General features: G+C 39.9%; 1 protein-coding gene across 6 annotated transcripts in view; it reads left to right on the top strand.

Annotated features, from left to right (window-relative positions):
- Positions 1 to 19,831, top strand: part of LOC116255802 (uncharacterized) — a 40,403-nt gene that overhangs the window by 12,728 nt on the left and 7,844 nt on the right. For 5 of the 6 annotated variants that reach the window (XR_004172966.2, XM_031631826.2, XM_050078219.1 and 2 more), the window contains exons 9-11: positions 1,099 to 1,181; positions 1,270 to 1,486; positions 11,513 to 11,640. Coding sequence is in view for 5 of the 6 variants with exons in the window: in XM_031631826.2 (XP_031487686.1) it covers positions 1,099 to 1,181; positions 1,270 to 1,486; positions 11,513 to 11,640 (428 nt within the window). In the remaining variant the exon portion in view is untranslated. The remainder of the gene's footprint in view (positions 1 to 1,098; positions 1,182 to 1,269; positions 1,487 to 11,512; positions 11,641 to 19,831) is intronic. The other variant, XM_031631830.2, reaches the window with a different exon arrangement.

Below are 19,831 nucleotides of genomic sequence, written 5' to 3'. Positions count from 1 at the left end.
CCACAAAATCCCCAACGATAACAGAAGAAGAGGAAGAAGATGGGTAAGATGGCGAGGGAGAGAAATAGGTGTCAGTCCCAAGAAGGGTTGGGCTCTGATACCATGTTGCTGGAAGCAAGATGAGAGAGAGGAGAAGAGGTTGAGAGCGAGAGAGAGACAGAGAGAGAAAGTTCTATTCGTTGTCTCAATAGTCTGCCCTATTCTCACGTTAAATGAGAATTAGGGTAAGATAACAAATTACAAGATTAGTCTACTACTAGAACATTTATTTGTAAAGAGTTGTTCCTGAAACTCTTAAATATTCAAAAAACCACCTAACACAAATATTATTCAACACTATCGATGTCAGATTTGGCTTTAATAGTGATGACAACAGTTGACTGCATACCTTCTGTTTTAGCATGTTTTGAGATCATGCTAAAGTTCAAATTTACTTAAAGGAGTTTTTGATAAACTTTACTCTTAGCATGATTCTGTTTTCTTCTTAAAGTCATGCTTATTATATCATGAATTATATTTGTTCGAAGAAATTTAAGCCTAATTTGAGAAGAAATATCCTTGATATATAAGGAACTTTTGTATACAAAGAATACTGGAGAAACAAAGTGAGAAAATAATGTGGCTTGTGAATTCCTTTTAATATTTTTCAAGTACTCATTTCGCTTAATTTGAATCATAATTGTCAGTCTTGGCAATATTTTCAATAATATAAAAGTTGATTACTTCTGAATTGTAGAAAGATGTATAAAAGAAGGTTTCAGTGAAATTTCTTTGGTTGAAACGTATAATAACAAGGAGAAAACATTTGTAGAATATGAGGAACAAGCAAATAACATGAACATAAGCCGGATGATGGACTGGGGAGGCCTATGACAGAAAGGAAACTCTGAAGCTATCATGACAGTATCATGATATTTTGGAACTGTTATAGTATCTTATGAATAGTTTATCTTTCAATGACAGTATCAAAAAATTATTGTTCTCTAACTTTTCTCCTTTCATTGTCCAAATCAACATATATAGCCTTCTAAATTACATTTAGAGGTACCTTTCCCAATGTTTCACACATTATTTGCTCTTATTGATTTCTTTAAATAGATAATCAACTATTAGTGGAGGCTTTTCGTCATGGGCTAAACCATTGCACTCTTACTTGGATAGGAGACCTTCCTGGTCTCAAGGCAAGTTAATAATATCTGTGCTTGTAGTTTTTAGTTGAAAGTTTCCGGAGTTCTTAATTGTCATTGTATTATTTTCAAGCTAATGCAGATGGTGATGGATAAGAAGGTTGCCTATATAGAACTTCCAACCACAGGCCTAAGTGCAGAACTGAAATTGGACTCCCTTAATACAGTGGGTAACCATAACTTCCAGAATGCAGCAGTCGCTACATTCTGTGTACTTGGACTGAATATGGGAATTGAAGTAAATTCAATAAATGAAGCTATTGGGAAATTATCCCCTCTTCCCCATCGGATGCAAATAGGTGAATATCTATTCCTTCTTCCTGCCTTCTTTTTTCGTGTTTGTGTGAATAGGCTCTTTGCAAATCCAAGAGTGTGCTAATGTGTTATTCATGAAGAAACTGAGGAGAATGATATATACTTTATCATCAGTGAAAGAAACTTTGGTTAATGTGAGTCTCCTTAATTGATCTTCAGATATGTTTCTTAAGATATATTTGAAAATTCTCATTTTAGAGCTCATCCATGGAAATTGCTAATTAATTAGCTAGTTACTGAAGTTGCTTGTTTTTTCCTTTGATGGTTGGAGGCCCTACGTATGCATCACTCTGGTTTATGTCATAATGTTTTAGCTCATTGTCTCTTCCACTGGTGAAATAGATCAGGTTACATGCAAGCATTAGCTGATGCAAGCAAGCCAATACATGTGCCACTAGGCCCATTTCAAACTTGCCCCTAGATGTTCAATAGAGCCATCCAACTGTTAAGATTTATGTAATTTCAGGTTATCTTTCTAGTTTTTTTCTAAATTTTTTATTTTTCTTTTTCTGTAATTTTTCCTTTTACTTTTTTCTTTTGTATTTGCTCTATTCTTTTTGAGCTGAGTCATTCTTAGCTGAGAGAGTCATTGGAACTTGGAATCTAGCCATTGGATGTTTAGTTCCTCCCTCTTTCTATTTAATGGACCTTGTGGCCCCCTTGTATGTCAAGCTTCTTGTAATCTATTTGTTATCACATTAATAATAATTTTTTTGGTGCCTTAGCACACTGTTTTTCCTTGTGAGTGCTCTCTTCTGTTAAATGTAGATTTGTATCTATATATGCAATGAATTGTCCCTTATGTCATTTGTGGGAAAGATCAAGAGCTTGATGTCTATATTTTGTTTCCTATATGGTATCAGAGCTTGGCTCTATACGGTCTGTTCTTATCGCAAGTTGTGGATTTTTCCTTGGAAAATTGAGTTCCCTACTACTGTAAATCTCTGGCTGTTTACCAACTGTTTGCTGACATACCTTTGAGGATCTTCATCAGTTCTATGGGTGCTGTAGCTTGTGTGGATTGTCTGCTTAGCAAGTTACAATCCCTCTTTCCAGTGTTTTATGTTTCTTCCTAGAACCGGAGTTTATTTTTTCAAATTGGAAAACAAGGAATATCTTTCTCTCCAACCATTCCTCAAACATTCTTATATGAATTATGTGACTTGGGCTTCTACTATGAAGCACCACATGGGAGGTGAAGGTCTTTTGGGGTTTTATAGATGGTTCGGAAAATCGAGCCAAAATTTCTGTCTTATCATGCCTATTGATGGTAAAGTTAAAGAACTAGATGGCACAAAAAAAGAGAGTTCTCGGTAAATAGCCTAAGATCATGGGGTTCATTTCTTTAAGTTCGCTAGTTTCCTTGTGTTTTTTATGTTTTTCTAGTGGACTGAAATTGTAAAGTGGCTGCTCCCTTCCCTTGACCTAATCATATATTGCATATGATCAAGAATAATGAAGATTAACATGTTTTCTCTCTCTTCAATACTCTCTCACAACATAGAACCGATCCTAGGGTTTTGCTGGTCCTAGGGTTTCACGCCATATTCTTCCCCTCTCCATCTTCTTCCTTTCCCTCCAGCCAAGGGTTTTACTCCTAGGACTTATGCTGCTTGCTTAGAGGAAGACTAGAATGCTTGTTTGAAAGGGCTAATCATGTTTATCATGTAGAGACATGATTAGCACCCTGATGTGGCCGTCGAACCTATCAGAGTTGCTGGATCAGATCAGGTGATCCTAGAGCAGATCAGATCAGTTGTCATCAACCATATGAAGTCGTTGGATTAGGTGTCGTCATTTCAACTTTGTCTGTTGCTTCCATCCTTGTTAGCCACGGCCCACCAGCAAGCTCTTCTCGATCCTAGGTGGTGGAAGGCAATTGAAGAAGAAATGGAGGCACTGGTTTCTAGAAGAACTAGCTGTTTATTCTGGATGGAACGTATATCAGCTTGATGTTAAAAATGTCTTTCTCTATGAGAACTGTTGACGGGTTTTGTTGTTCGGGTCCGGATCCGTACCCGATCCGGTTTGTCCTAATTAGGACTACTTTTACCTTTGTAAACCCTAATCTTTGTGTTAATGAAGTGTTGAAGAGAGAGAGTGTCTGGAGGCTAGTGGGCACCAGACCTCCTCACCCGTGGTTTTTCTTCCCTCGAGTTGAGGGTTTTCCACGTTACATCTGTGTGCTTTCTTCTACTCTCGTGCACATTTTGTTTCTACATGGTATCAGAGCCGTCGGACTTGGAGAAAACAAAATCTGTTTTTTCTATGGTTGTGAAGTTCCAACCCTGACTGCCGCCGCCGCTACCACCGTCGCCGTCGCTACCACCACCGCCGCCGCTGCCCTTGCTGCGCCGCCGCTGTCGCCGCACCGTGACCGTGACCACCGCCGCTGTCGCCGCACCGTGGCCGCGTGACTGCCTCCGTCACTGCCCCGCCGTGGCTGTGACCGCTGCTGTGTCGCTGGTGTCGTGACTGCCGACGCCAACGTCTCTGCTAACGCCTCTGCCGACGCCGACGTCCGACCACCGACGCCGACGTCCGACGCTGTCGCCTCTTCTCGGCGCGCGCTGCCAAGCGCCGCCCTCTGCTTCCGCCGCGTCCTGCTGCTTCCGTTGCTCCCACCGCTTCCGCTGTTGATCCCCGACTGCGTCATCTCACCTCTTCTCTAGGTTACTGCTGCTGTGTGTGTTCTTTGGCAGCCACTTCTACCTGGTGATCATGGCTGACTCGTCTTCTTCTTCAGTCAACACTACTCTACCTGATGTTGTGTCTGCGCGGACTGATCATGTACCGGTTCAGGTTACCACCATTCAACTTACCAAGGAGAACTATTCCCGATGGTCTGCTGCGATTACCATGGGGATTGCTGGGCGAGGACGCATTGCCTATGTGAATGGGAGAAAGGTTGAACCTGCTGCAGATGGTCTGGCTTGGGATACATGGTTTCTTGAAGACAACCAGGTCAAAACCTGGATTGTCAATTCAGTGTCCCCGGATATCCAACCCCTCATTCTTCGTAAGAAGACTGCAAGGGATATGTGGATTATTTTGGAGCAGATATATGGCCAAAAGAAAAGGAAAGTTCGTGTGTATCAACTTATGAAGGATGTGTATTCCCTGCGACAAGGTGCTCTCTCGGTTGCAGACTTTTATGCAGCATTAAAATCTAAGTGGGAGGACCTTGACTATCACTCTGATATTCCATGGAGGTGTCCTCACGACTAGATGCAGTACATGACTGATAAATGGGAAAACAGGGTATTCCTTTTCTTATCCGGACTGAATGATGACTTTGAAAATATAAGGAGTCAGATTCTTAACTCTGACGAATCATTTAGTATTGAAGATGTCTATTCCCGTGTTGAAGCTGAAGAACAGAGAAGGCTGCTCTCTAGTGGACGAAAGGGGGAAGAACAGTCTGCCTATGTTAGTCGTGCCCCTGTGGGAACTCCTCGTTCTTCCCGGAAATGTACACATTGCAAAAAACTTGGTCATACTAGGGATTTTTGTTGGGACCTGTATCCAGAGAAGAAGGATAGTAGGGGGAGGTCTTCGAGTGGGAAGAAGCCTGTATCGTCTGCAACAAGTCTGAGTGATGGGAAAGGTTCTATTTCTGCAGAGCAGATTCGTGAGCTACGAGCATATTTGAGCAAGATTGATGTTGGTCAGGCAGATACACCAGATGAGGTGAAGATCAATCAGGCATTGGCTGTTTCAGGGGGAGAAGGTACTTCTTATATGGGTGAATGGATTGTTGACAGTGGTGCCACTCATCACATGACTGGCAACCCCAAGCTTTTCCATGACTACAAGCTATCCTCGGGAAAGGAACGTGTGTCCCTTGCCGAAGGTTCCTTTACTTCTGTGGCAGGGAAAGGGAGTCTTTCCTTGTTAAATAATTTTTTAGTTCATGATGCCTTACATGTTCCTCATCTTCCCTTAAATTTGTTATCTGTTAGTAAGATTACCAAGGAACTGAAGTGTGAGCTTATATTTTCTGAAAAACGTTGTGTTTTGCAGGACTTGGTGACAGGGAAGAGGATTGGGATTGGTTTGGTGTCTGATGGGCTGTATCGGCTTCCTATACGCGTTGTCACAGCTCTTATGTCAGCAGTCAGCAGAACAGAGAAGAAGGAGGAAGAGTGTCGTCAGTTATTTTTGTTTTGGCATGAACGCCTTGGTCATCTCCCATTTGGGATTTTGAAACATTTGTTCCCTGAACTATGTTCTAGTTTAAACATTTCCATGTTATCATGTGATGTGTGTCAGTTTGCGAAGCATGTTAGAGCTTCTTATCCAATTTCAAATAGTCGTTCTAATAAAGCTTTCTCCTTGGTTCATTCTGATGTGTGGGGGCCTTCGGGCATTCATTCTCGTGGTGGTTTTCAATACTTTATAACTTTTATAGATGATTATTCAAGGTGTACCTTTGTGTATTTGTTGAAAGATCGTAGTGAGGTGCCTCACATTATTGAAACTTTCATCCTCCTAGTGGAGAACCAGTATGGAAATTCTGTCAAGACTTTTCGGTCTGATAATGCTCGTGAATATCTGTGTCTCACTGTTGAAGAATTCTTTCGAAAGAGGGGGATTGTTCATGAGACATCCTGTAGTTATACCCCCCTCAAAATGGGGTTGCTGAGAGGAAAAATCGTCAGTTGCTCAATGTCACCCGAGCCATACTGTTCCAAAGAAATCTCCCAAAATACTATTGGGGTGATGCAATCCTTACTAGTGTCTACTTGATTAATCGCATGCCTAGTCGTGTGCTAAAGGGTCGTACTCCCTACTCTATGCTTCCAGGGAGTAGTCAACCTTTTCATCTTCCTCCTCGAGTCTTTGGATGTGTGTGTTTCATACATAACCACAGCCCCAATGTGAAAAAACTTGATCCCAAATCTATTAAGGGCATCTTTCTTGGGTATTCTTCCACTCAAAAAGGTTATAAATGTCTAGATCCCACCACTGGTCGTCTTCACATTACCAAAGATGTCGCATTCTTGGAACATGTCTCCTATTTTGGTGAGAATTCTCTTCAGGGGGAGAAATTAATGTCTAAGGAAGAGTATTCTCCCACACAGGAAATTCAGTTTACAGACTTTATGGATTACAGGCGTGAAGAGAATCCTGTTGCCAAGGTGCTTGGCAAAGATGAAGAGGGGACGACTACTGATGTACATGAACAGGCGAAGGAGGGAGAGCATCCTATGGTGACAGAACAAGAGGGTAATCGTATGTTTGGGCAGGTGTATTCCAAGAGAAGAGCTTGTACTGACAAGGTGATTGATGATGAGGAGGTTACACCGAATCCCAATCCTACTTCTTCCTTGGATGATCCAAGTCGTGTTCAGAAGCAAGATGTTGGAAGAGAAATTCAGACTGGAAAAGAAAAGGAGGATCTTCCTATTGCCCTGAGAAAGGGGGTCAGGTCATGTACCCAGCACCCTATTGGTAACTTCGTATCTTACTCTAGATTGAGCACTGACTATAAATGTTTTGTATCCTCCTTGGCTGTGGTTGTGATTCCCAGGAATGCTACAGAGGCTCAGGGTGACACTAAGTGGTCTCATGCAATGAAAGAAGAGATGGAAGCTTTAGACAGAAATCAGACATGGGAGGTGGTTGATATTCCTGAAGCAGCCCACTTGGTTGGGTCGAAGTGGGTCTACACTGTTAAGTACAAACCAGATGGGAACATTGAGAGGTACAAAGCACGATTGGTGGCCAAGGGGTTCAGTCAGAAATATGGGATCGACTACTTAGAGACGTTTGCTCCTGTTGCAAAGATGAAGACTGTTAGAGTTATTATTTCATTGGCGGTGCTGAAGGGTTGGGAGATGTGCCAACTTGATGTGAAAAATGCCTTTCTCAATGGAGATCTCGAAGAGGAAGTGTACATGTGCATGCCACCAGGTTTTGAGAAGCCTGGAAAATGCTGTAAATTGAAGAAAGCTTTGTATGGGCTGAAACAGTCTCCCCGAGCATGGTTTGAACGGCTCAGACTTGTTATGAAGAAACATGGCTACAAACAAGGAAATGGAGATCATACCCTGTTTGTAAAGAGAAGAGAGAGTAAAGTTACTCTACTATTGGTTTATGTTGATGATATGATTGTTACAGGTGATGATAAGGAAGAGATAGCAAGATCAAAGGGTTTACTATCTACTGAATTCGATCTAAAAGATCTTGGTAAGCTAAAGTATTTTCTGGGTATTGAAATTGCTAGATCAGGTACAACTCTTGTACTTAGTCAAAGGAAGTATACCCTGGATCTACTAAAGGAGACAGGAAAACTGGGATGCAGACCAGCCTCTACTCCTATAGATGCTGGGCATAAACTTGGTAGCAAAGATGGAGAACTATTGTGTGAAGAAGCTAAAGGGAGATATCAACGTCTAGTTGGCAAACTGATTTATCTCACTCTGACTAGACCTGATATCACATTTGCTGTAAATGTGATGAGCCAGTTCATGCATGCACCTACAGATATGCACTTGAAGGCTGTAGATAGAATTCTGTGCTACTTGAAAAAGAATCCCGGAAAGGGACTTCTATATGTGGAACAAAGGTCTATTGAAGTTGAAGGGTATTCTGATGCAGACTGGGCAGATTGTGTTGACATCAGAAGATCTACTTCAGGATACTGCGTCTACTTGGGGGGAAATTTAGTTGTTTGGAGAAGCAAGAGACAAGATGTGTGTTCCCGCTCGAGTGCAGAGGCTGAATATAGGGCTGTGGCTACTGGGGTATCAGAATTGTTATGGCTGAAGATCTTACTGACAGATATTGGAATAGAGATTGAAGGGCCTATGAGGATGTATTGTGATAACAAGTCTGCAATTAACTTGGCTAACAACCCGGTTCTTCATGATCGAACAAAGCATGTGGAGATCGACCGTCACTTCATCAGAGAAAGAATTGATGCTAAGGAATTAATGCTACCATACATGAAGTCTGAAGACCAAACTGCTGATGTCCTAACCAAGGCCTTAAGTGTAACTCCATTTGAGAGAAATGTATCCAAGTTGGGCATGTTTGATATGTATGCCCAACTTGAGGGGGAGTGTTGACGGGTTTTGTTGTTCGGGTCCGGATCCGTACCCGATCCGGTTTGTCCTAATTAGGACTACTTTTACCTCTGTAAACCCTAATCTTTGTGTTAATGAAGTGTTGAAGAGAGAGAGTGTCTGGAGGCTAGTGGGCACCAGACCTCCTCACCCGTGGTTTTTCTTCCCTCGAGTTGAGGGTTTTCCACGTTACATCTGTGTGCTTTCTTCTACTCTCGTGCACATTTTGTTTCTACAAGAACCTTTCTAAAACAATATATATGTAGCGGTCTCCTGGCTTTGAGCGACAGGGAGTGTTCCAAGGTGTGCCTATTGAAAAAGGCGATTTATGTTCTCAAACAAAGTTCATGGGCCTGGTTTCACAAGCTCTCAGAGGTAATGACTAGTTTTGGTTTTCTACGATTTATTTCAGATCACTCTTTGTTCGTTAAGAAGAGTGAAAGAGGTATTGTCGCAATGGTTGTGTATGTGGATGATATCATTCTGACAGGTGATAATGAACAATATATTACAGAAACTAAGAAGTATTTTGAAAAGCACTTTGTTACCAATGACCTTTGTCCTTTAGATACTTCTTGGGAATTGAAGCATCAATAAACAAAGAGGGAGCTATTCTTTTTCAGAGAAAGTATGTAGTTGATTTATTGCAGGAAACATACATGCTTGGAACAACGCCCACGAGCATTCCAATGAATTCCAAAGTTCATCTTCATGATGATGAACTAGAACCTGTGGTCAATACATCCAACATGTCTTTGATTGGGAAGCTTCTACATGTGACTGTTACTAGACTAGATATATCCTTGGCCTGTTTATGGACAAACAGAGGTGAGTTCATTGGGAAGCAGCCCTGATGGTATTGAGGTTTCTAAATTCATTCCAAGGAAGGGTCTTATTCCGAAAGGGAACTTCTCTAGATATAAAGCATAGTCACAAATACCATTTTAGAGTTTTAAATGGCAAGTTTTTTCTTGGGTATAATACGTTAAGCTTGAAAAAAACTGGAAAAAAGAGAAAAATACAACAAATTTTAAAATTTTTTAAAAAAGCTAAAAATGGTGGAAAAATCAAATAAGTGAGAAACTAATCACACAAACATCAAAAATTAAGTAGATTTGCAACAAATAAAAAAAACTGTTTGGCATTAAAAAAAAGAAAAAGAAAAAAATGAAAAAACCGTTTTTTCATTTTTAACGTTTTTTTTAAATGCATTTTTTAAAAGTTTTAAACAACAATTTAATTTATCTCGCGTTTTTTTTTTGTGACACTGATATAAAAGCATATTCTGATGCTGACTATGCAGGTTCTGTTGATGATAGGGAATTTAATTTACTATTGGATGCTATGTGTTTGTTGGGAGAAATCTTATGTCATGGTAGAGTCAGAATAAAACGTTAGTGCTAGGTCTAGTGTTGAATCATAATATCAAGTTATGGCTCAACTGCTGTAGAGATGACGTGGATAAGATCTATGTTGGATGGTCTTGGTGTTCAAATAAAACTACCAATGGAGATGATGTGTGATAATAAGGCAGCTATGCATATTGCTAATATTTTTGTTTTTCATGAAAGGACGAAACATATCGAAGTAGACTGTCATTACATTCGTGGTCTTGTGCGTCCAAAGCTATATCAACCATTTCATGTTACTTTAGAAGAACAAGTTACAAACATGTTTGCCAAACCTCTCTGAATTGAAAATTTTACTAATGATGTAACAAGCTGAGCATGATGGATATCTATGCTCCAGCTTGAGGGGAAGTGTTGGAAAATAAGTTTTAGTTGGTGAGGTGGTTAGTAGCAATTTCTAGAAGTTAGTCATGTTCTTATGTTTTATTATTTTTAGTTCAGGCCATTTTTAATAATTTCTGTTTTATGCCTGGACTGATTTTGTAATCTAGTGGCTGCTACCTTAATCTCATTTAACATTAGGTTAATGTGAAATCATTCTCTCTTTTTCTCTCTCAGTGGTGTTCAACAAGATATGTATGTGTCTAGAAAAATTTGAAATCAGCCAGCTACCTCTATGGCAGATGGTCTTCTTTTTTTTCTTTTTTCTTTTTTGGGTAACTTTGTGACATGCATTCCATGGCTAAAAACTCTGCTCCATCAACTGTCATCGTGCAATGTACCATTTGCAATAATCAGAAAATATGAAAAACCATCTGGCCATAGAGGTTGGCGGCCTGATTACAATTCTTATGTATATAACTCACATTTGTACTTCAGTAAGGTCCATGTACCCATATCATTGTATCTGTACCTAAAATGGACACTTGGGAACTTTTTAGCTCAAAGCTGATCCAAGCTACTTAATTTTACTTGATTTAATTTTTTGAACTCAATTTTCATTCTGTTTTTAGAGTTATTGTTCATTAACATATAATGTTTTTATTTATCACTTGTGTACTTAAATGTTTCTTTCATTTTTGTTTTTTTTGTGTTATTTTGCTTGTATACATATATATATATCCTGCCGTATCCCTGTACCCACATTTTCTAAAGTTACCGTGTCTATACCAGTATCTCTGTACCCGTACCTGAATCGTACCCATATCCATTTGACGTAGATATATATCTATATGGACACACATACATACAAAGTATACTTAGTATTTGCAATCCAAACTATTGTTCTAACAGCCATGAGATCCTGCGCAAACAACAAGCCATGCTTTATAGTATTTTCTACATGTTCAACAGGTCCTTCTCAATTCCTCCAACTCATCAACTCTTGTCTCATCCCAGGAAGAATAATTTCAAATTATTTCCTCTGGTTTTCATTTCTTGTTCGAAGATTCCTTATCAAATAATTCATCATCTATCTGGAGAAAAGACTAAAGCATTAATTTGTTGCATGTATGCTTTTGGTCATTTCCTTCCTTGAACACATATTTATTAACTCTTAAATTTTTGTTCGATGGAATTGTTCCCATGACAGTTCACATTGACAATGAAGGAAAAATATGGGTTAATGATAGCAAGGCAACAAATGTGGAAGCTACATATGCTGGATTGGTTGGTATGAAAGAATTCAAGTCAGTTGTTCTTCTTGGGGGCATCGCAAAGGTGAAATACTTCTTTTGCTACCACCTAACAAAGTTCTTTCGGAATGACCTAAAAAATGGTGATTGTTAGATTTGATGACCATCTGTTGGCTTTTAGCACTGAGATGCATCATAGTTAACAAATAGCTAGTGCCAAATTATTTCTCTTTGATTAGGCTTCTGCTAAGAGATCTGTGATTAAACCAAGAGCAGTCCTTGTATTTTGAAAGAATCATGAAATGAATTGTTATCATCCTATATGATGGCAATAATGTTACATGATGTTTCTTTACAATTATAAATTTTGGAACTAGAGCTCTATTTTTGTTCTTTAGACTTCTCTTGAAGCTTTTGCAATAATGAATTGGTTGGAAGTCTCGGGAGTTGTTCTTTTTCCCATAAATTCCTGTATCCAGCTTGCAGAAAAATGTGCCTTGTCAAGTTTCATGACCTTTCAAAGTTAGAGTCGGGCACAATCGTCTTAGTCACAAACTCACAATGAACTAATAAAGAAAGAAGTGTCACAAAGAACAATACTTGAATGAAACCCTTGAGAGACTTGAGATAAATAAACAAATTGTATTATAGCAGGAAAGCAGCATGAAAATTTACTTTAGTAAAATTCTGTACATAAAGGATACTATTTATACAAGAATGAGAGCAAGAGAGAGGAGTTGAGTAGTACTCAGGAGCTTGCTATTGGATGCCCCAATGGCTAGTTCAGCTAATTGTCGAACTAGCCATTGCGACCTTCAGCAACTAGTTTGACAGCCACCAATAGGCAGGAAAAAGATTAAAAAAAGCAAAAGAAAAGGAAGTGCAACTTATAGTGTATAAACCATACATAGGTATGTACACAAAATTACACAGCACACATGCACGCATACATATATATGTATATCATTTAACAATCCCTGTCTAACTTTACGGTGTAATGGCTGCCAGTTTGCCAAGCAAGAACAAAAAATTTAGGTGATAGGTGTGCCTTAGTGAAAACGAGTTGCATCCGATACTCTTGGACACATGAGATAGCTGAATATGGCCTTCAAAAAATTGTTCACCAATATAGAGACAGTACATCTTAATGTGCTATGTTGGCTCATGAAAGGTATATTTGCTAGCAATGTAGGTAACATTTTTGTTATAATAGTTAAGCTTTGAGAACTTGGATTTCTTAGCTCCTATATCTTCTAGAAGAGCTTTACTGCACACAAGTTCTGTTGTATATTTTGCTATAGCTTTGTATTTTGTCTATGTGGATGAGAACACCACATTTTTGCTGCTTCGTACATCACCATGAAATCAAGGAGTCACTTAAAAAGCACACAGAACCTAATAGTTGAGCAAAAAAAGTTAAGAGATAGGATGAACATTAACCCTTGGTTGAACACTGCACTTTGCTTGTGGCTGCTGAAATTGGTCATTTATTTCACTGCATGGCTAATCTCAAGTCGAGCAGCAAGTTAAAGCCATAATTAGCTGATGCTATGGCATTGGAATGTTGAACACTTTCCAACTTCTGCTCTCATTTTTGTGTTTATTAGTTCCGAGGTATTAACATGCTTGTTGTAGAAGACAAACAAAGGAAGAACAGTGATGTAACATGGAAAAACCCCTCAACTAGAGGAAAAAAAACCACGTAAGAGGAGGTCTAGTGCCCACTAGTAGCCAGACACACTCTCTCTAAGAATTCCTTCACACACAGAAATTAGAGTTTACACAGGTTAAGTAGGGCCATAACAGTAACACACTGGATCGGTCCAGATCCAGACCCAGATACGCGACCCAAATACAACATATGTCAACGCTCCCTCTCAAGTTGGGCATACATATCAAACATGCCCAACTTGGATACATTTTTCTCAATCTGAGTCACATGTAAGACTTTAGTCAGAACATCAGCAGTTTGGACTTCATATTTCATATATGGTAGAATAAACTCTCTAGCATCAATTCTCTCTCGGATGAAATGACAGTCAATCTCGGCATGCTTTGTTCAGTCATGTAACATAGGATTGTTGGCAAGATTAATTGCAGACTTGTTATGTTATCACAGTACATCTTCATAGGTCCTTCAGTCTCTATCCCAATATCTGTCAATAATACTTTCAGCCACAATAATTCTGACACTCCAGTAGCAACAACCCTATATTCAACCTCTTCACTTGAGCGAGAACAAACATCTTGTCTCTTGCTCCTCCAAACAACAAGATTTCCACCCAAGTAGACGCAGTACCCTAAAATAGATCTTCTAGTATCAACAGAGCCTACCCAGTCTGCATCTGAATACCCTTCAATCTCAATCGGCCCTTATTTCACATATAGAAGCCCCTTGTCAGGATTCCTCTTCAAGTAACACAAAATTCTGTCGACAGCCTTCAAGTGAGTATCTGTAGGCGCGTGCATGAACTGACTCATCACATTTATAACAAAGGTGATATCAGGTCTAGTCAGAGTGAGGTAGATCAATCTTCCAACCAGACATTGATACTTCCCCTTAGCTTCTTCACAAAGACGTTCTCCATCCTTAATACTGAGTTTGTGTCCAGCATCCAGAGGAGTAAAAGCCGGCTTACACCCTAGTTTTCCTATCTCCTTCAGTAAATCCAGGGTATACTTCATTTGATTTAGCACAAGGGTCGTACCTGATTTGGCAATTTCAATACCAAGAAAATATCTTAGTTTGCCAAGGTCCTTGAGATCAAATTCAACAGCCAGTAAACCCTTTAATCTTGTTATCTCATCTTTATCATCACTTGTAACAATCATATCATCAACATAGACGAACAAGAGAGTAACCTTACTCTCCTTCCTCCTTACAAACAAAGTATGATATCCGTTTCCTTGATTATAGCCACGTTGTCTCATTACAAGTCTAAGACGTTCAAACCATGCTCGGGGAGACTCTTGAGCCCATACAAAGCCTTCTTCAGTTTACATCATTTTCCCGGTTTCTCATATCCTGGGGGCATACACATATACGCTTCTTTTTCAAGATCTTCATTGAGAAAAACATTCTTAACGTCGAGTTGGCACATCTTCCACTCCTTCAACACTACTAGAGAAATAATAACTCTAATAGTCTTCGTCTTCGCAACATGAGCAAATGTCTCCAAGTAGTCAATCCCATATTTCTGACTAAACCCCTTGGCAACCAGGCGAGCTTTGTACCTCTCAACATTCCCATCTGGTTTGTACTTAATGGTATAGACCCACTTGGATCCAATCAGATGAGCCGCTTCAGGGATCTCTACCACTTCCCATGTCCAGTTTCTGCTCAAGGCTTCCATCTCTTCTTGCATAGCATGAGTCCACTTGGGATCACTCTGAGCCTCTGTAACAGTCCTGGGAATCACAGCCATAGAAAGAAATGATACAAAACATTTGTAATCTGTCCTCAGTCTAGAATATGACACAAAGTTACCAATAGGGTGTTGAGTACATGACCTGACATGATTTCTCAGGGCAATGAGAAGCTCCTCATTTTCAATTTCTGTCTGAACAGTTTCTGTCTGAATGTCTTCCTCAACAGGTTTCTTCTGAGCATGACTTGGGTCATCCAGGGAAGGAGTACGATTGGAACTAGGAGCAGAATTCTCACCATCAGTCACCTTATCTGTACAAACTTTTCGCCTAGAGAACACCTTTCCAAACAAGCGATTACATTCCTCTTCCGTCCCAGTGGAACACCCTTCATTCCTCTTATGTTCAAGCACCTCAACAACTGGTGGACTCTCTTCTCGCTTGTACTTCAAGAAATCTGTAAATTGAATTTCTTGACTCGGAGAATACTCTTCCCCTGACATAGACTTCTCTCCCTGAAGAGGATTCTCACCAAAATAAGAGACATGTTCCAAGAATGTGACATCCTTGGTAACGTAAACACGACCATGGTACGATCAAGACATTTATACCCCTTTTGAGTAGAAGGATGCCCAACAAATATTCCCTTAATTGACATTGGATCAAGTTTTTTAACATTAATTGACTTTGGATCAAGTTTTTTAACAGTTGGGCTGTGATAATGAATGAAGCAAACACATCCAAAGACACGAGGGGGGAGATGAAAGGGTTGACGATCCTCTGGAAGCATAGAGTGGGGGGTCCGCCCATTTAACACACGACTAGGCATGCAGTTAATCAAGTATGCACTAGTAAGAACAACATCTCCCCAATAATGTTTTGGAAGATTCCTTTGAAAGAAGAGGGCTCTGGTGACATTAAGCAGCTGACGATTTTTCCTCTCAGCGACCCCATTTTGAGGAGGGGTATAGCTGCAAGTTGTCTCATGAACAATCCCTCTTTTTTGAAGGAAATCCTGAACAGCTTGACACACATACTCACGAGCATTATCAGATCGAAAGGTCTTAACAGAACCACCGTATTGGTTCACCACAAGAAGAATGAAGGTCTGTATGACATGAAGCACTTCGCTACGATCTTTCAACAGGTAAACAAAGGTACTCCTTGAGTAATCATCTATAAATGTTATAAAATACTGAAAACCACAACGGGTATGAATTCCTGAAGGCCCCCACACATCAGAATGGATCAAGGAAAAAACTTCATTAGCACGACTATTGGAAACAGGGTATGAAGCCCTAACATGTTTAGCAAACTGACATACATTACAAGATATCATAGATATGTCCAAAGTAGAACATAACTCAGGCAATAACTGTTTCAAAACTCCAAAGGCAGATGTCCAAGGCGTTCATGTCAATACAAAAATAACTGAAGACAATCTTCTCTCTTCTTTGCAGTCCTGCTAACTGCTGTCAGATAAAAGAACATGTAATCCTATGTAATCTTGCTGACAGATAAAAGATTCAAGGGACAAACCAGATAAAAGAATATGAGTTCACAATTCAACTCCTATGTAATCTTGCTAACAGATAAAAGATTCAAGGGAGGATGAGGAACATGTAAGGCACCATGTACTAAAAATTTGTTTAACAAAGAAAGACTCCATTTTCCTGCCACAGAGGTAAATGAACCATCGGCAAGAGAAACACGTTCCTTTCCAGAAGATAGCTTATACTTATAAAAGGGCTTAGAATTGCCAGTCATGTGGCACCACTGTCAACAATCTATTCTCCCATACAAGAATTACCTTTTTCACCAGAAATGACCAGAGCATGGTTAACCTTCACATCATCTAACACTTCGGCTTGACCAACATCGATCTGACTTAGAGAAGCACAGAGCTCACGAATTTGTTCAGTTGAGATAGAGCTTTTCCCTCCACTAGAGTTGGTAGCATCAAAAATAGATTTCTTCCCACTAGAAGGTCTCCCTCGACTATTCTTCTTTTTTGGATGGAGGTCCCAACAAAAGTCCATTGTATGACCAGTCTTCTTGCAGTGAGTGCACTTGCGAGGAGGTCGAGCAACTTCTACAGGACCACGGCTAACAAGGGCAGACTTCTCATTATACGAGATGTGATCTCCCGTTTTTCCAGTAGTAACAAGGCGTCTTTGCTCTTCAGCCTCTACACGGGCGTAAACATCTTCAATACTAGGCAGTCCGTCAGAATTAAGGATTTGACTTCTTATACCTTCAAAGTCATCATTCAACCCTGCTAAAAATAGGAACACCCTATTCCTCCATTCCTTGGCTAAATGACGCACTTGATCTTGGGGACAATCCCAAGTGTCATCTGAATAGTAGTCAAGTTCCTCCCACTTAGATTTCAAGGCTGCATAGAAATCTGCCACAGAGTGTTCACCTTGCCATTGAGAATAGACATCCTTCATCAACTGATACACTCGAACTTCTTTCTTCTTTTGGCCATACATCAGCTAAAGTATAACCCACATATCTCTCGCAGTCCTCTTACGAAGGATGAGAGGTTGAATATATGAGGATACAGAATTGACAATCCAAGTTTTTACTTGGTTGTCCTCAAGAAACCAAGTCTCCCAGGCAACACTAGTCTCAATAGGTTCAACCTTCCTTCCATTTACATAAGCAATTCGACCTCGACCAACAATCTCCATAGTGATGGTAGCAGACCATTGAAGGTAATTTTCCTTGGTGAGGCGAATGGTAGTAACTTGAATGGGGACATTTTCAGTTCTAGAGGCCCCAACATCAGCCTGGTCTATATTGACAGTAGAAGAAGTTGATTCTTATTCTGCCATTATCAAAGATCAACACAACAGCAAGAGACGAAAGCACACGACAGTAACCGAATAGTAGTTGTGCAGGGGACGATAGTAACAAGGAAAAAACAATGCACATGCTGTAGAAGAACCTGGCGTAAAGCAAGACAACGGTCATGCAGAGTAAGTGAAGTGGCGGCAGACAAGCATAGCAGTGGCGGAGGGCAGCAGCGGCATAGTGATGAAGACTGAAGACCTTCAGACGAGCGAAGGAGCTCATGGTTGACGCATGAGTCCAAAGCAGAGTGGAGCAACAGCAGGCGACTAAAAAAAAAACGACAAACGAGGAAAAAACTTCAACAGTTGGCGTGAGCGAAGGCACCAGAACTTCACGGTAGGTTCCAACGGACAGCCTGTGGAGACCAGACATGGAGTGGAGGAATAGGGTGTTCCTAAATACTGAATACAAAGTTGTTGGGAACACCCTAGTCCAACAGACATACTCTCTCTAAGAATTCATTCACACACAGAATTTAGGGTTTCCATAACAGTAACACACTGGATCGGGTCCAGATCCAGACAGGTGTCCCAAATACAACATATGTCAACACTTGTGATTCTGACCTGCAACCTGTTTCATTTAAAGCAAAATCTAATTTGGTAACTGGCAACTTCTATCTTGAAGAAATGTCTCATCTAACATCTCAAAACTCTCCTTAAGCATTTGGGCAATTTGATTCACTCCATCTTTTTCCTTGTATCATCATATTTACATATAGCAACCAAAGTTTTATTTTTTTACCTAGTTTCTTTAACAAACATAGCAGTTTCATGGACACATGTTTTATATCGAAGAAAAAAAGTGCTTTACTGAACTTGTCATACCAAGACTTTGGAGCTTGTTTTAAGCCATAAAGTTCTTTTTGAGTTTCAAAACTTTCTATTGTTTAGTAATATACTTTGGGGGAGTATAAATGTCACTCACTTTCCTAAGATCACCAATAAGAAACACATTTTTTGCAATACGTGATAAATTGAACTTTTTTCGAAAGGAGGTTATGACCACTAGGGTTCCAATATTAGTCATTCTCGTTACGAGAGCAAAGTCTCGTCATAATCTATTTTATATTCCTGTGAATGCCCTTGTGCTACAAATATAATCTTACATCTCTGTAATCTTTATAGTGACCTGTCACTCTTCATTTCTGCATCTCATGGTTTTTTTGCATTTAGGTAGAAATTGAATGTTTAAAGTGTCTGCTTTCAGAGGAGCATGTATTTCTTTTCCTGCTCTTGTTAGAGATGCAGATTTAGAGGCAGAAGAGAAAATAGAGGAAGAAGCCACAATTCAAGCTTCACCATCTTCTACAGGTGGTATGCCAGCTGCCTGTTTCGGAACATCCGGTAGGCTTCTTAAGGTATAGTAGAATAAGTGATGTGGCATGATCCAGATTATGCTCTAAACAGGTCGAAGTGCTCATTTGCCTTGGGATAGCATCATAAGCTTCCTTCACCAATAGGGTAGGTCAAGAAGACAATATTAGCAGCTGCTATAGAAGCTGAGAGACTTCTACAGGGAGATACAAACTCGAGATCAGGTGAGCAGAGACTGAGATGCTGAGATCTCTAGGTTTTCACCCCGACACTAGAGGCATCTCAGCAGGAGGTTGAGAGACTGTAGAGAGAGCCAGTGGAGGCTAGAGAAATTGAGCAGCATGCTGTAGCAGAGCCATGGAATAGGCTATGTTTTATGGAGCTCTGGTTATCGCACAACAAGAGTATAGTATATTAATAGGTTAAATATTTATTTTATTTTTATTTCTTTTCTATGGTATTTATTTTTCTGTATTGTTTTTTTGGCTTTTTATTTTGGTCAAGCTATCCTTGACCATGGTTGACTTGCCAGTTTGGCTCCTCCGCACAGCTTCATTTGGAGGGTCCAGCCGACAGCTAGATCAACCCCTTGCTGGCTGTACACATGGGGACTTGGGAGTATCTTCTCTTGTTTTTCTTGTTCTTCCCTAAGCATTTTATTAATTGAATTATTGTTTTCTTTACTTGTGCATTTTTTGACTTAGTGCATATTTCTTGAGTGTTCTTGGTGATTCA

The sequence above is a fragment of the Nymphaea colorata genome, chromosome 6, assembly GCF_008831285.2.
Source record: "Nymphaea colorata isolate Beijing-Zhang1983 chromosome 6, ASM883128v2, whole genome shotgun sequence".
In the NCBI taxonomy this organism is placed as follows: Eukaryota; Viridiplantae; Streptophyta; class Magnoliopsida; order Nymphaeales; family Nymphaeaceae; genus Nymphaea; species Nymphaea colorata.
Note: the sequence above shows the minus strand (reverse complement) of the source record. Positions and strands in the feature narration are given on the sequence as shown.